Consider the following 14,172-nt stretch of genomic DNA (forward strand, 5'->3'; position numbering starts at 1 on the left):
AAATGGGGAGGGTGGGGAGTTGTGTCCAGCATAGGTTTCTCCCACCTGCCCGTGTCATGTGTCATGTGACTTTGGGGTGAATCCACAGCTGCCATCTCCATGAGGCGAATAGAGAGGCAAAGAGAGAAGACTGTGGGGTTAAAGAGTTCACTTTTTTGTAAGTATGTATCTTGTAAGTTTAATATGTCAATCTTAGTTTTTTTTAAAGAATACCGAGAGTAACAATGATGAATATGATTCAATGAATACCAATGATGACCATTGTTCTTTATGAGCATAGTATGGTAAGAACTGTAGAAGAAAAAAACAGATTGGATAGAAAATATGGCCATCACAAAAATCCAGCAACTCAAAGACAAAAATGTAGTGTAGCCTTTTGGTGAAACACATTTAGAATTTCTGAAGAAAGAAAATGCCCATATCCTTTTCTTGATCCTAAATTTAAAAGAAAAAATAAAAAAATTAAATAAAGGGGAAAAAAAGAACAGATTTAACAGCATCTTTGTTTAAATGAGGCATGCAACATGCAAGGCCTTATGTTTCAGATATATGATTTCCAGATCCCAATTCTACAATTTTTAAAAATCTTTTTACTAATATTTATTGTTAGTAATTTTATTGTTGCGCAATAAAGCCAACTTTGCATTTTTTATTACTAAACAAAGCATATATTTTCTCATCAAATGGCTGCTGGAGATAGGCACCAGCCCTCCACTGCGACTCTGCATGGATAAGCAGGTATGGACCATGGATGGATTGATGGATGCTATTACTTATTCTTTCAACTTGACAGTTAGGGGCAGCATAGACACAACTGACCTAAAGCTTTTACATGTGGTTCTATTTGTGTTATTTGTGCTATGGCCCTAATCTACATTTTAAAACTTTTCTTATTTACTTTTTTGCATATGTTAAAGAAGAACAATTTCAAACAAAGAAAGGTAACAGGTGTCTAAAAACATAAATGAAAGATAGACATTTTAACTAAACTAACAAGATACTATTAATGAAAAGCTACTTTCTTGTTGGGACAGCAGCTCATATGAAAAGCGAGTCCACTGGTGATTCCAGCTGACTCGTGCTTCACACATCATCCGTTGATTCAACTCATCTGTTTGACCACAATAAAGCTCATCTCTGTTTTACCTCTGTGTCACTGCTGCTGCTGCTGCTCCTGGCTCTTGCAGTTGTCGTTCCTGTTTAATGGGCGTTGGGGCAACTGCCTGAGTCACAACCCCCACCAGCACTTGGATGTTAACGTTTTGTTCATTCTTTCAACAAGATCCACAGAAAATGGGAATGTAAAAACATTGCTCATAAAGTGTGGAAAGGTAAAATAAAACATGTAGTCAGCTAATTTTCAGATATAATTATTTTACCAGTTTGTGTACCCATTCCCCTCTGACCTTTGACATCAACAAGGAATTATTTTTTGCTTCATAACTGGTGCCTGCTGCATATTTTCTCTTTTTTGGACCATCAGGTGCAAATCTAGGAGATGGTTTTGCATAAAGATCCCAGACTTTAAACCATTTACAATCCCTCTCTGACCATTTTTGATGTTGAACTTCATAAATTTTGACATTTAGATCCCTAATTGTATTGAATTTGTGCTACGTGTGCTATTATTTGCATTAACAACAATTAAACCAACGTATCTAATAAAAATGAGTGTACACTTGTGTTACAATAAGGTAATGGACCCTGAAATGACAAACACATAAATAAAATGAAGTTATGCTGCAAAAATATTTTGCTTTATAAGTTTTAAATGTGCTATGTTGTGCAATGTACTGATACTGATTATGATGAAAAAATGTCAGCATGCCAACTTTAAGAACAGCACAGTTGAGTCAGAGTTCATTTATCTCTTTAAAGATGACTTTTGTTCTAGTGTGACCTGTAAACGGTATTGTACACCGCTGCAGCTCACCTGCCACCCCGTGACCTTTACAGCAGAGTCATTAAGGACGTCATGGACCTTGGTGTGACAGTCAGAGGCCTTTGAAGCCTTTTTAACTGTTTAGTCAGTGAGAAAAGTCAGGAATGTGTTTCCTGTTTTAACACTTTCAGAGGTTTTAGTGACTGACTAAATCTTGGTCAGGCTACCTCATTGAAAACATCTCTTAGTCCCATGTAATTGGACATTTGTTTCTTATGCCTTAACTTGTTATTTTATACTGACAACATTGACTTGAACTATTTTCTATTTTATTCTTTAAAATACCAAAATTGGCACAAAACATTATACATGTCTGTCTGGTAACATTGTTTTCGCAAAGTAAATCAGATATTATGATCAAATCATTACTCAGTACTTCAGTAGCATTTTTACAAAATATTGCTATGCTCTTACTTAAGAATTGTTTGGAGACTGCTTACGTTATTCTACCACTTGGGTAAAAATATATTAAAGTAAAGCTACTTTTACTTCAGTATAGTTTACCTCCCCATTCAGTGGTCTGTCTATGTTCAGCCCTGTATCTCTTGCATAAAACGTTACAACAATTTCTCTTTGTCCCCCTGCATGAGTCTTGTGATGTAAACGTTCTTCACCTCTCCGTCACCTGTTCTTTCTAGCCGCATAAATGCTGCTGACCTTTGACCTTTCTGCCTCGCCACGCGGGACTGCTCTGCCTTCGACAGCTGTGTCAACCTCAAGCCGGGCAACTGGTGCGCCAAGGGAAGGACAAGAGAGTGGCATTAATGGCAAACCACATAATGAGTCAGCAACAATTGCTGTTTTATCTTCATCAGGATCGGCCATCTCACTTTTACTTTTGGTTCTTTATTGCACCCTGACGTGTTTTTATCCAGTGAAACTCTATTAAACCCTTGTTTTCTTCTTACTTCTAGACACACTCCATTCATGCCAAGTTATTCTCTTATTTAAAGTGATTCCTTTCTCCTGCATGTGGAGTTTCCTGTTAGAAAACAGGATTAATCCCAAGGATGCATGGTGTCAGCTGCCAGTTTATTTATACCAGTGTAAATGAACAAACCGCTCCATTACCAATGAGTTTCACTCCTACCTGCCGTCCTCTGGGACATTATTTCCTCATGCCAAGAAGAGTTTATTGTGACCTCCCCAGAAGCGATGGGACGTTGGCAGAGGGGCAGACGGGCATGACAGAAGGAGAACAAAGTGATTAGCAAATGGGGGCCCCGGTATGTGAGCATAGGTTAAAAATAACCCCTTTGCCCAATTTGAAGTGAGAAAGAAGGGCTGTGATGTCTGTGTCCCAAGTTGGTTTAATTGTTTCACTGGGAAATGATCACTAGAGTTCAATAAATAATACATCTGGGAGTATATATGGAAAAAAGAATAGTGTGATAGTTTAAGGTGAGCTCTTTAGCATGATGGATAACACATGATGAGGGGAAACAGATGCTTAAATACAAGGCCAGTGAGCCCATATTAAAACCAATCAGCTGTCCCCAATAAGATCAACAAGAGGACTGTCTTTGCCGATACCACTCAACAACAGAAGCCATCTGATATTCCTAGCACCCAGATAATAAAAGCAGTGAGGACTCTGCACATAGTTGGCATTGGTGGATATGTTGCATTGGTGGATGTTTCCCTGGCCCTGTGCCACGGAAATATCGAACAACTGTCAGAATTAGACAACATCCTGTGGCATAAAAAGAAAATAACAGGGAGCTACAAAGATGAGGTGAAGCTTCTATTTGTGGACAGCGAGTGCCTTGAAAATAGCAAGAGCGTTGGGTTTCAATATAAGCCCCCCTCGCTGAGCCCGAGCTTTCTGTGAATGAGGTCCGGGTTCCTGTCGCACCCAACCCTGCTGCTGATTTTAGAACACAGGTGTTGACCTTAGTGGAGTGGCTTGTGCTTGCTGCAGAGGAAAATGAACCCTTACACTCAGCCCGTTTGCCTCTACAGGCTTGGTTATCAACGTATGATCGTGCAGATGCTTCTAAGCTGATGCACAAGAATGATATTTTCACTTTTCTCATAATTCTTTTGTAATTTCTGGTTTTCTACTGATATCTATCTATCTATCTATCTATCTATCTATCTATCTATCTATCTATCTATCTCTCTCTCTCTCTCTCTCTCTCTCTCTCTCTCTCTCTCTCTCTATATATATATATATATATATATATATATATATATATATATATACTGTATATCTGCTTTCAAAGGAAATCAGCTAAGATATCAGGAAGATAATTGTGCAGTTGCAAGGAGAATGCCATTGATTCTGTAAAGCTATAAGAAATCACATTTAAGTTTTGCCTAATGACATGTCAGGGAGGCAAAACAGAAGGTGTTGAATTAAATTTTCTGATCTACATAGCAAAGCTATGCATTCAGTGGAATATTTTACACATCACCTGAAAACACCACCACTAAAATGAAGCACTGATATGGCAGCAGGATGCTGTGGACATCATTTTATTCGGCGGGGAAGCTAGTCAGAATTGTCTGGAAGATGAATGGAGCTAAGAGCGATCCTGGAACAAAACTTGTTGGAGGCTGGGGCGAACGTGTTGACATTTCAGCAGAACAACAATCCTAAATACCCACCAGAGCTACAATGGAATAGTTTGGATCAGAGCGTCTTCATCAGAGTGACGAAATGCAGTGGTAAATTTTTTTGGTGTTACACATCTGTTTTTCTGCACAGTTTTTATATTGCAAACAGTCTATTGTTCTAGTTTTCTTTTAATAAGCAAACACATATGCAGCTTATGTACTTACCAAACAAAATATTCCAGACAGCTGCATATCCCTTGGATTTATGATCATTTCAAGGCATTTTTATGTTGTAATCGTGTCCTAAATGTATAGTAATTAATCTTGAAGATTTATGTATTGTTTTAATATATGTTTAACACTTTTGATCTTTGTGAACCTATACCACAATCTACGTTCACAGACCTGTAATAGGTTCACACACAAATAACACCTAAATTTCTCCACTGAGGAGCAATAAAGGATATTTCTATTCTATTCTATTCTATTCTATTCTATTCTATTCAAAATGCCTAAAATCAATTGAGAATCTGTGCCAAGATGGTAAATTGGTGTTCAGCAAGCTTCTCTTTACAAATTGAATTTGGGTTCATTTTCATAAAATCGCCCAAAACACAAAAACACATTAATATTTGTGATTGTAATGCAACTAAACTTCTAGATTTGTGAATGTGTTTGCAAGGTCCTATAGGCGTTGTGCCCAGCAGGTTGTCGTTGCTGGGCCTCAGAAGCATTTATTGATTTTATTTGGTGCCACAAGAACAACCAAACTTTAAAATCTTACATATTACTGTATATGATGTGTGTATCTTGTAGCATCACTAACCCAAAACGATAATTGCCTCCTCACATAAAGCCTCTTCCATACCTCTTACGACAAGACACGTGGCTCTTTTTTCTGCCTTACTGGAACCCAGATGAAACTACAACGTTATCTTCAGCCGTGACTCTGTAAGTACCCTCAGAAACCCACTGAAACCCGCCCCTCTTGCAGTTGCTTCCTTGTTTCTCCGCCCTCTTTTTTTTTTTTTTTTAAAAAAGGACTCATTGACATCCTCTGTAAAATAAAGGCAGGGTAAGGCAGGCTGTGAGCTGGAGGGACTGTGGGGGGGTGGCAGAACAGAGGAACGGCAGAGGGGTGTTGGGTGTCTCAGGCCCAGTGTGAACAGCTGAAAGGTGTGACTTCACAGAGCTTGCTCCCCTCCCTGTCAGGGCCCTGATTGGGCCAGACAGGAGGCGCAGGAGAGGCCCCGGGGTCCCTAAAGGACACCAACAGGTGGGAAGTCGCATTGGAGGGGGGCCGCTCCTGGTAGGGATAGAAAAGGCCGGTCTGCATGGCCTGCTGTGGGCACAATCCACCGGGCCAGATACTGAGGAGAGCGGATGATCGCAAAGAGAGCAGAAGCGGACAGATGACTTGAGTGGATAGAAGTCAAATGGAGGCTTCAGGGACCTGACCTAAGGTTGGTCACAGTTTAAAATGTTTTAGTTTAATAAAAGTTGTACTGTTTTTGTCAAAGTAATCTGAAATTGATCAAGTAGTAGTTTTGATTGTTTTTGGGGTAATACTTGTTTTTTTTTAAAAGAAAAACGTGACAAAAATCAGGTGTGAAACCAGCTGTTAGATGTTTTCTCTCAGCTTCATTAAGGCAGCAACACACCACGGCAGAGCTTGTCACCTCCGACAGGCAGCTGGGGGGGACACAGGAAGGAGTCAGAAAAAGTTGGTACCTTGACATGTGTCTCAGAGCAACATTCAAACTCTAATTACGGAAGTTACCTTTCCTTAGTTCAAGAAGACAGTAAACAACGTGGGGTTAGATTTAGGCCACCAGGTTATTCTGAAGGAGAGTTGGTGTGTTTGGCCACTTTCTCGGGTCAACTTAATCGACAGTGGAAACCAGAAAGCTGAGGCAAAACAGATAACTTTTTAAAATATATTCAAACTATTTTTTTGTTTTATTTTTTTTTTTACATTTACTGTGTTGCAACATAGTCTGATGCTATAATCAATTTCTAATGCAAACCTATTTGTATGTGACATTGTCTTAAAACCATACATGTTTTCTCAATTTTCTTTGGAGACTTTACAATCTCTCTCAGGATGAAATTTTCCCTTCTCCAGAGATGATCTTTGCTTTTCAAATATTCCTGTGCTGCCATTCCTCTCCCTCTGCCACAGTTAACCATTATTTAGCCAGTTGTTGCCTCTGCTCTTCCTCTGCTTGTATGAAAGGGTGTCTTTGTCTCCCGAGGAGCGTTGAATCCAGTTGTTTCCCCTTGTGAGGACATGCTTCCTTATATCCCCATATTAATACACCACTTATGGAATGTAAGGAAGTGTGTGGTTTCAAGGGGGACCTGAGCATCGGAAAGCAGAAGAATCTCTGATTTTCTTCCTACTGAACATCGTTTTGATTTGTAGTTCGGATTTCTCTCATCACCGCTTAAGAGCCTGCATGCGTGTGGGGAGGGCAACAGGTGAAAGGCCTGCTACCCTCTCCTTCAGCCCAGGCACGTGTATGGCTTGCATTACTCCCTTGCCCGCTGATAGGGGGTCTCAGGGACACAACTTGAAAAAATTCCTGCCCTGCCCCAACTGCTGACAGTCGAGGAGGATTGACCAGCCGCAGCTGTCACCCGTTATAGCAACCACAGAAGTTATAAAAGGACGATTGGAGGGAGGGAGGAAGGGCAGAGATGTGGAGCTGTCACTGAGGTTGAAAGTTCGCCCCAGCAGGGCTGGGTTTGGAGGTAGGAAAGGAGATGTCACCAGCTGTCAGGGTTCCCAAACCTCAAAATAGGAACTATCTGCTCGGTAACACAGTGACGCTCCATGTTGTAACTCGCTTGAATTGTTAATAACCTTATTTTGCTCTGTGTTTCATCAGGTAACCCTGAAGAGGACCTCCTGCTCTCTTTCTCTTTCTCTTTCCTTCTTTTCCTCTCTCTTTCTCTGTGTTTGACTGTTTTTCTGCCTCTCTCTTCCTCTGCCTCTTGCAGTCGAAGCAACACGCCTTGCTGTGGCTGGTCAAACGGAACCAAGTCAGGTGTTTCAGTGAGGTTTGGTCCCCTTCAACCAGCTACTGCGTCGTGAATTCTGTCGGCAGGGAATCAGAGACACTGTCACAGCTCATTGTGGACGTGGTAGTTTGAATAAATGTGAAGTTTATGTATTACAGGCTATTCAGGTGTATTTTTGCCGCTTCATTTTAGTTGTCTAAGTATAGGAGTTTGTGCTTACAAATCAAATAAAGGATCACTAAAAATATACATTTCTGATGTCTACACTTTTTCTTTATTCTTGTCTTAAAATAAGCAAATATGGGATTTTCCTGATCTAATCACACCTCTCTAAATAGAAAATGTCCCTTAAAACCAATTTCCCGTTATCTGCTGTACATATCCTTATGTTGCTATAACAGGAAATCTTTAATCACTTACAGTTAATCCCTTACACATTGAAGCTACATAAATGATTACACTTAAAAAATAACAGAATAGGATACAACTCTATCACAGAGAGCACGTATGATTTGTGCTTATTATGTGCATCAAGCCAATCCAACTTTGTCGTTGAAATAAAATGTCCATAAGTTGTAACATTCTGCCAATAAATTCAAATAAATTCAATTAAACTCAATCATCGCATTTAATTTTTTTTTTTTACATTTTGATTGTTTTGTTAATTTATTATTAATGTAACTATGTGCATGATGCCCCATGGAGTGAATACTACATTACATCAAATATTTAAGTTGACATTGACAAAGATTTATATTCAACAGAATCAAGAAGCACTCTGAGAATTCCTGCAGGTGTACAATATTTTACTTTAAAGAAAAAAAAAACAACCAAGAAAAAAAAAAACACCTTCATGCAGAGTGAGAATTGAATTCAGGACGTCCTTGCTGCACGGCAACAGCACTAATAACTGCAGCATCATTTAGTAGCCATCATTCATGGCATGTATTTATCAAACAAACTCTTCCCAAATAAAATCATTTCATTAAAAAAATACATCTGCTGGTTATTTTTGAGTAAGATTTTCTATGAGCCAATTTGAGAAAACGATGCTAGGGCTCATTAAAACCAAAACTGTAAAATTCTACTTTTAGCAAAATGCACAATAATCCTTTGCTTTTTCTTTCTTATAAAGTCAAAATTACCTGCACATATGTCTTCATTTAGCCTTATTTTGTTTTCTATAAAGTTCATATATTTATGTTATGCGAGTGCTTGAAAACTGAAATCACGTTCCTTATTTATGAACACAATCATGAGTAATAAAGTTGATTCCGATGTGTAATTTCAACATGGAACTGTACAAGCATCAACAGACACTTGTTTTTTTTTTAGGTTTTAATCCAGGAAATTGAGGGACATTAAAGCAGCTTTAGCAGGGATTTGGGTGAATGCTTGATGTAGCTGTGAGACTGATGGAAAATAGCAAAGTATTTTTTTTCGCTCTTTTTTTCTTGCTTTTCTTGCTTCTCATTTATTTTTTATTTTTCTTACTTATTAAAATTGGTTTATGTTTCTTTGTGTCTTTTATATGGAAAATGTCTTTACTTTTGGTTTTGTCATGAAATTTGTGACCGAGGCTTAGTTTTAATGGAACTGCAGAGAAAATTTGTGAAGTAATGTGATGCAATTGATGAAAATAAGCAAATAAGACATTACTTTGAAAATACAGTCGAACACTTTTGCCTCCAGAAGATGGCGCTGTGGGCAGATGTTGCTGCAGCAGCAGAGGAAGTGAAGCCGTATCGTAAAGATGGCTGACAGTGGAGTGACAGGTGAGTTTGGGAATGTGTAACAGCTGCGCTTTTTTTCACTTTGCAGCTGTTTTTCTTTTTTTAAACCATTTGTTACGTGAGTAAAAACGTAGCTATTGTTCTGGTTTCGAGGAGGTCAAGTTTCCTCTGTTCCAACAGGTTTATTATTTCAGATGTGAGTCTTGCTAACGTTAGCATGGCAGTGTAGTTTAACAGCAGACGTAGCGATGTTGCATCATTTTTGGAGTTGTATCTTCTTGGTTATCATTACTATGTTTTTTAAATTTTTAGCTGTCGATACGGTGTCGATATTATGTACGAGAATCTCTTTTGGAGCTGATGTTAGCTCACTGTAAAGTTATGAAATCAAACTATTATAAGTGCATCATATGGCTTGAAAGAGGCTCATTCTAGCGTCACGAACACCATGATGTTACAATCTTCACTCTTCTTGCAGATGGAAATGAGAAGAAAGGTGACATTGAACGTGCAAAGGTCAGTTTATTTTGGTCACTTAAAACCTGTTCCTACAGTCTGGCGTGAGTAAGTAGCAGTCGTGACATGATCATCTTTAAATGTTCAGAGCGAAGGCAAAGAGCTGACCAAAGAGGAGAAGCAGCGGCTGAGGAAGGAGAAGAAACAACAGAAGAAAAGCAAAGAGAAAAAGGATGACAAGGCTATACAGGAGAGTGGTAAAGAAACTAAGGGTGACAGTTCAGCTGCTTCAGCACCACAGCCTTCAACGCAATCCACAGCTCAGAAAGGTAAAATGACTTCTGGGATGTTTGTCTGTGAACCATACGCCCTAAGTGGTCGCTGTAATTAATCTTTTATTCTACAATGTGTTTCTGCTTATTAAAGCTCCTTCAGCAGTGCCTGCTCCAGTTTCCGTGCCTGCCCCAGAAGCTCCCACCCCAGCAGATAAGCCTCCTAAGAGTAAAGCTGAACTGAAAGCTGAACGGAGAGCTCGGCAAGAGGCCGAGAGGGCCAGCAAACAGGGCAAGAAAGGAGATCCTGGACCGCAAGGTGCTGTGAGCAAATCGAAAGCACCCACGAATGAGCTGCAGCCAGGTAGCATTTCATAGCCACTGACTCGAAAGTATTATCACTATTTATCACTTCAGTCAAAGTGATAAAACAACTTTAACTGAAGAATCACTTTAAATGGCAACGCGAGTAAAAAAGATCTCTCTGTGTTTTCAGTGGTAAAAAGGCTGCCAGAACATATTCAAGTGGATAATCCAGACGTGTTAAAGAAATTGGCCAAGAAGCTGGAAAGGCAACAGGTAAGATTGATTTACATGTTATGAACGTGTGTAAAGATTGAAGAGCAGCTCCTTGTGAAAGTATTCATACCCCTTGAGATTTTCTCAATTATGTTTCAACCACGAAACACAAAATCGTGTCTGGATAAAATGCATTGCAAATTGTGGCTATCACCAGACAAAATGTAAAAAAACTGTAAAAGAGATATTTGGTGCAGTTATCAGTTCCACACAGCGAGTAACAAATGCATGTGACTGTATCTTCAGTTACATGCTTGAATGTTAGCTTTACTGTTACTGATTGTTTTTAATTTTTTCAGAGTAGGTCTAAAACAGTCACTGAAAGTTAGAACTGCATGTCATGGTTTTAACATTGTTTTCCAGACACCAGGGCAAAATTCTGCTAAAAAGGTATAAGCCGTCGAGTTTAGACTCTTTAAAATGTTTGCCGCTGAAAATTAACATATATATTTTTGTAGTCTTTGTGGCTATTTAGATTTATATTTCTTTTGTTTTGCTGTGTTGCTGTTCGCTTAAAGCTCTGAGTTTCTTGCTTTTCAGGACTTTCATTATAACCCAACACACTCCTGCAAAATCAGTTTGGCATGTGCAATTGTGTTTGGAGAGTAATAGAAAAATCATGTGTTTCTTTTGGCTTTTTTAGTGTCTGTAAGTGTAATTTTAGGCATAAATTTTTTTTATTTTATTTTTTTTATCTCCTGATTTCAGATCCCACTACGCTTAGACTATGGCTACAAAGTCAGCTTGTTTTCTCATCTGCACCAATACAGTCGCAAAGCTCCGCTAACACAGCAACTCAGGTGAGCTCAGTAGTTGCTTATTTATCTTCGCCATAAAGAGTTTGTTTATTTTGCTTTCAAAAATTGTTCCTGATCTGCTCCAATCACCTTCAGCATTTGTGTTTTTACTGTTTGTAGCATTCCTTCAACGGTGATTCATCCTGCTATTGTGCGACTGGGCCTCCAGTACTCCCAGGGCATTGTGGCTGGATCCAATGCTCGCTCCATTGCCCTGCTGCATGCCTTCAAACAGGTGCTGATCCAAAAACTGTTAGACTTCTACCTAGAGATGCACAGTACATCCTCCTTAACATTGGTATTGGCTGATGTTAGTCTTTCTAGTTAACGTATCGGTCGCTTAAATAAAACTAGGCTGACTGATTATGTTAACAACCAATGTATATTTCCATCTTGATGCAGTTTGTGTTTTGGGATTGGTTTTGCCATGTGGTATTTGCTTGGGCATGTGACAGTCACAGGGATGTTGCACAGAATTGTGGGGTGTATAACTGAAGCAGAGTAGTAGAGTCATGCCATTCCATGATCTCAAAATTGTATGGAAATTTCTATAATTTGCTGTGAACAAATTTAAAATAAGCTTGATTTTGAACCTGTTTTTTTTGGTTTTTTTTTACTTCTGCAGGTAATAAGGGACTACACTACACCTCCAAATGAGGAGCTGTCTAGAGACTTGGTCAACAGGCTGAAACCTTATATTAGGTATTGAAAATTAGTATTGAGTATCTTTGTAACCTTTTGTCCAACCCGAACTATGAATACATCCGTATATATATATTTTTTGTTGTTTAAAATGTAGCATTTGCCTTTTTTTTTCTTCCAGTTTTTTGAACCAGTGTCGCCCTCTGTCAGCCAGCATGGGCAACGCCATCAAATATGTCAAAAAAGAAATCTCCAATATTCCCAGTCAATGCAAGGAAGAAGAGGTTTGTGTTTTGAGTTTTTTGTTTGTTTTTAAAAGGCCCCTCAACTTAGCTTTAATTAAGTTCTTGCAAGCATATTGAAGCTTTTCAAAATTTTGCATATCACAGTCACATCACTATTAAACCCACTGTTTCCTTTCTATTTTTGTATTTTTTCTTTAGGCTTAATACAAGGCTGTTATGTCCACATTAGAGCTTCTTTAACCGCGGACAGAGACTCTGGTTGCAAAAATTAAAGATGTGATTTTCACTACTAAAGCTGTAGCCAATGAATCTGTCACAATAATTGCTCCAGCTAAGATAAAGTGAATGGAAAGCTGTTAGGTCCGACTAACAAATGTAATTTTGACTTGCAATGAAGCATTCTTTTCTATTTTAGGCAAAAAGCAAACTGCTCACCTGCATCGAGTGGTACATCAAAGAAAAGATCATTCTTGCTGCTAAAGCTATAGCAGAGTCCTCCATAGAAAAGATCAGTGATGGAGACGTCATCCTCATTTATGGATGGTAAGGCTCAGAAATCTGGGCAAGTTCTTTCTATTAACTCTACATTGGATATTTCTTGTTACTAAGCAGTGATTTGTTGTATTAAAAAAAGAATAATAATGGATTTATTTTTTTTTTTAGACACGTTTTCTTCCTTTTTCCTTCCATATTTAACTCTAACATCACAAAGTCAAAATTCTTATATCTGCTTCTGTCAGCTCTTCTCTGGTCAACCACATCCTCTGTGAGGCATTGGAGAAAAACAGGAAGTTTCGCGTTATAGTTGTAGACAGCAGGCCTCGGCTTGAAGGCCGGGAGGCTCTGAGGCGTCTGGTACAGAGAGGCATCAGTTGCACATATGTCCTTATCTCAGCTGTGTCCTACATTCTTCCAGAGGTAATCAGAAATTGGTGTCATTTGTTGATCAGAGAGTTGCTAAAAAGTTTAACTATAAGCAATTACTCTTTTTTTTTTGTTTGTTTTTTGTTTTAGGTATCGAAGGTGTTCCTCGGAGCTCACGCCCTCTTGGCTAATGGTTATGTCATGTCTCGAGTGGGAACTTCACAAATAGCTCTGGTGGCCAAAGCCTTTAACGTGCCTGTGCTGGTTTGTTGTGAGACCTACAAGTTCTGTGAGAGGGTACAGACGGACTCATTTGTATCCAATGAACTGGGTATGTAAACACATTCTGTTCCTAACTCCATCCATGTGCATCTAGATGTTTGTCGGCTGATCTTTATTGGTTCTTTCCAGATGACCCCGATGACCTCATCGTGACGCGTAATGGGCAGACCCAGCTGGAGAACTGGCAGCAGGAGCCCTCTCTGGGTCTGCTGAACCTCGTCTATGATGTGACGCCTCCTGACTTTGTGGATCTGGTCATCACAGAACTGGGAATGATCCCGTGCACTTCGGTCCCCGTGGTGCTGCGGGTCAAAAACGTCGATCAGTGAGCGCCCTCCATATCGGCTTATGTGATGCGCAAGGTCGTGCTTTTAGCATGCAATAAATGTATATCGGAAATGGCATACACTTTTAAATGAGTTTCATTTGTGTTTTATTTGTGGGTCTTTTGAAAAGGAGAGTTGTTAGATATTTATTAATCACGCTAAGGAGGTCATCTATGGGTGTGACGATGATAAGCTAACCATTAAAGGTATTGTAATTGAAACTGAAACTTTGGCCTCTGAAAGGAATGTTATTGCTCCATAAATGTGGTTTATTTTAAAGATCTGGTCTTTTAAACGAGCACAAAGGTACTTTAACCTGACAGTCAACACATGATCCTCAGGCTCTTGGAAGAAGCACATTATTCCTACATGGTGGTCATGATTCCTGATTGCAAAGGAGTGGTGCTTTCAATTGCTCTTTAACCGACAATGATCACTTTGTGTCATCATT

General features: G+C 39.1%; 1 protein-coding gene across 3 annotated transcripts; it reads left to right on the top strand.

Annotated features, from left to right (window-relative positions):
• The first annotated feature begins 5,626 nt into the window (after positions 1-5,626).
• Positions 5,627-13,811, top strand: eif2b4 (eukaryotic translation initiation factor 2B, subunit 4 delta). 3 transcript variants are annotated; one of them, XM_028039779.1, is made up of 15 exons: positions 5,627-5,964; positions 9,218-9,300; positions 9,737-9,774; positions 9,863-10,043; positions 10,141-10,350; positions 10,483-10,565; positions 10,929-10,955; positions 11,274-11,365; positions 11,483-11,597; positions 11,988-12,064; positions 12,186-12,288; positions 12,665-12,792; positions 12,990-13,167; positions 13,264-13,444; positions 13,525-13,811. In XM_028039779.1, the coding sequence occupies exons 2-15, from the start codon at positions 9,279-9,281 to the stop codon at positions 13,722-13,724; spliced, it is 1,635 nt and encodes a 544-aa protein (XP_027895580.1). In that variant the 5' UTR covers positions 5,627-5,964; positions 9,218-9,278; the 3' UTR covers positions 13,725-13,811. The 3 variants fall into 3 exon arrangements, with proteins under 3 accessions (XP_027895580.1, XP_027895582.1, XP_027895583.1); XM_028039781.1 differs by having other exon boundaries at positions 9,221-9,300; XM_028039782.1 differs by lacking the exon at positions 10,929-10,955 and having other exon boundaries at positions 5,628-5,964.
• The last annotated feature ends 361 nt before the right edge of the window (positions 13,812-14,172 follow it).

This window comes from Xiphophorus couchianus, chromosome 15 (genome assembly GCF_001444195.1).
Source record: "Xiphophorus couchianus chromosome 15, X_couchianus-1.0, whole genome shotgun sequence".
Taxonomy (NCBI): domain Eukaryota; kingdom Metazoa; phylum Chordata; class Actinopteri; order Cyprinodontiformes; family Poeciliidae; genus Xiphophorus; species Xiphophorus couchianus.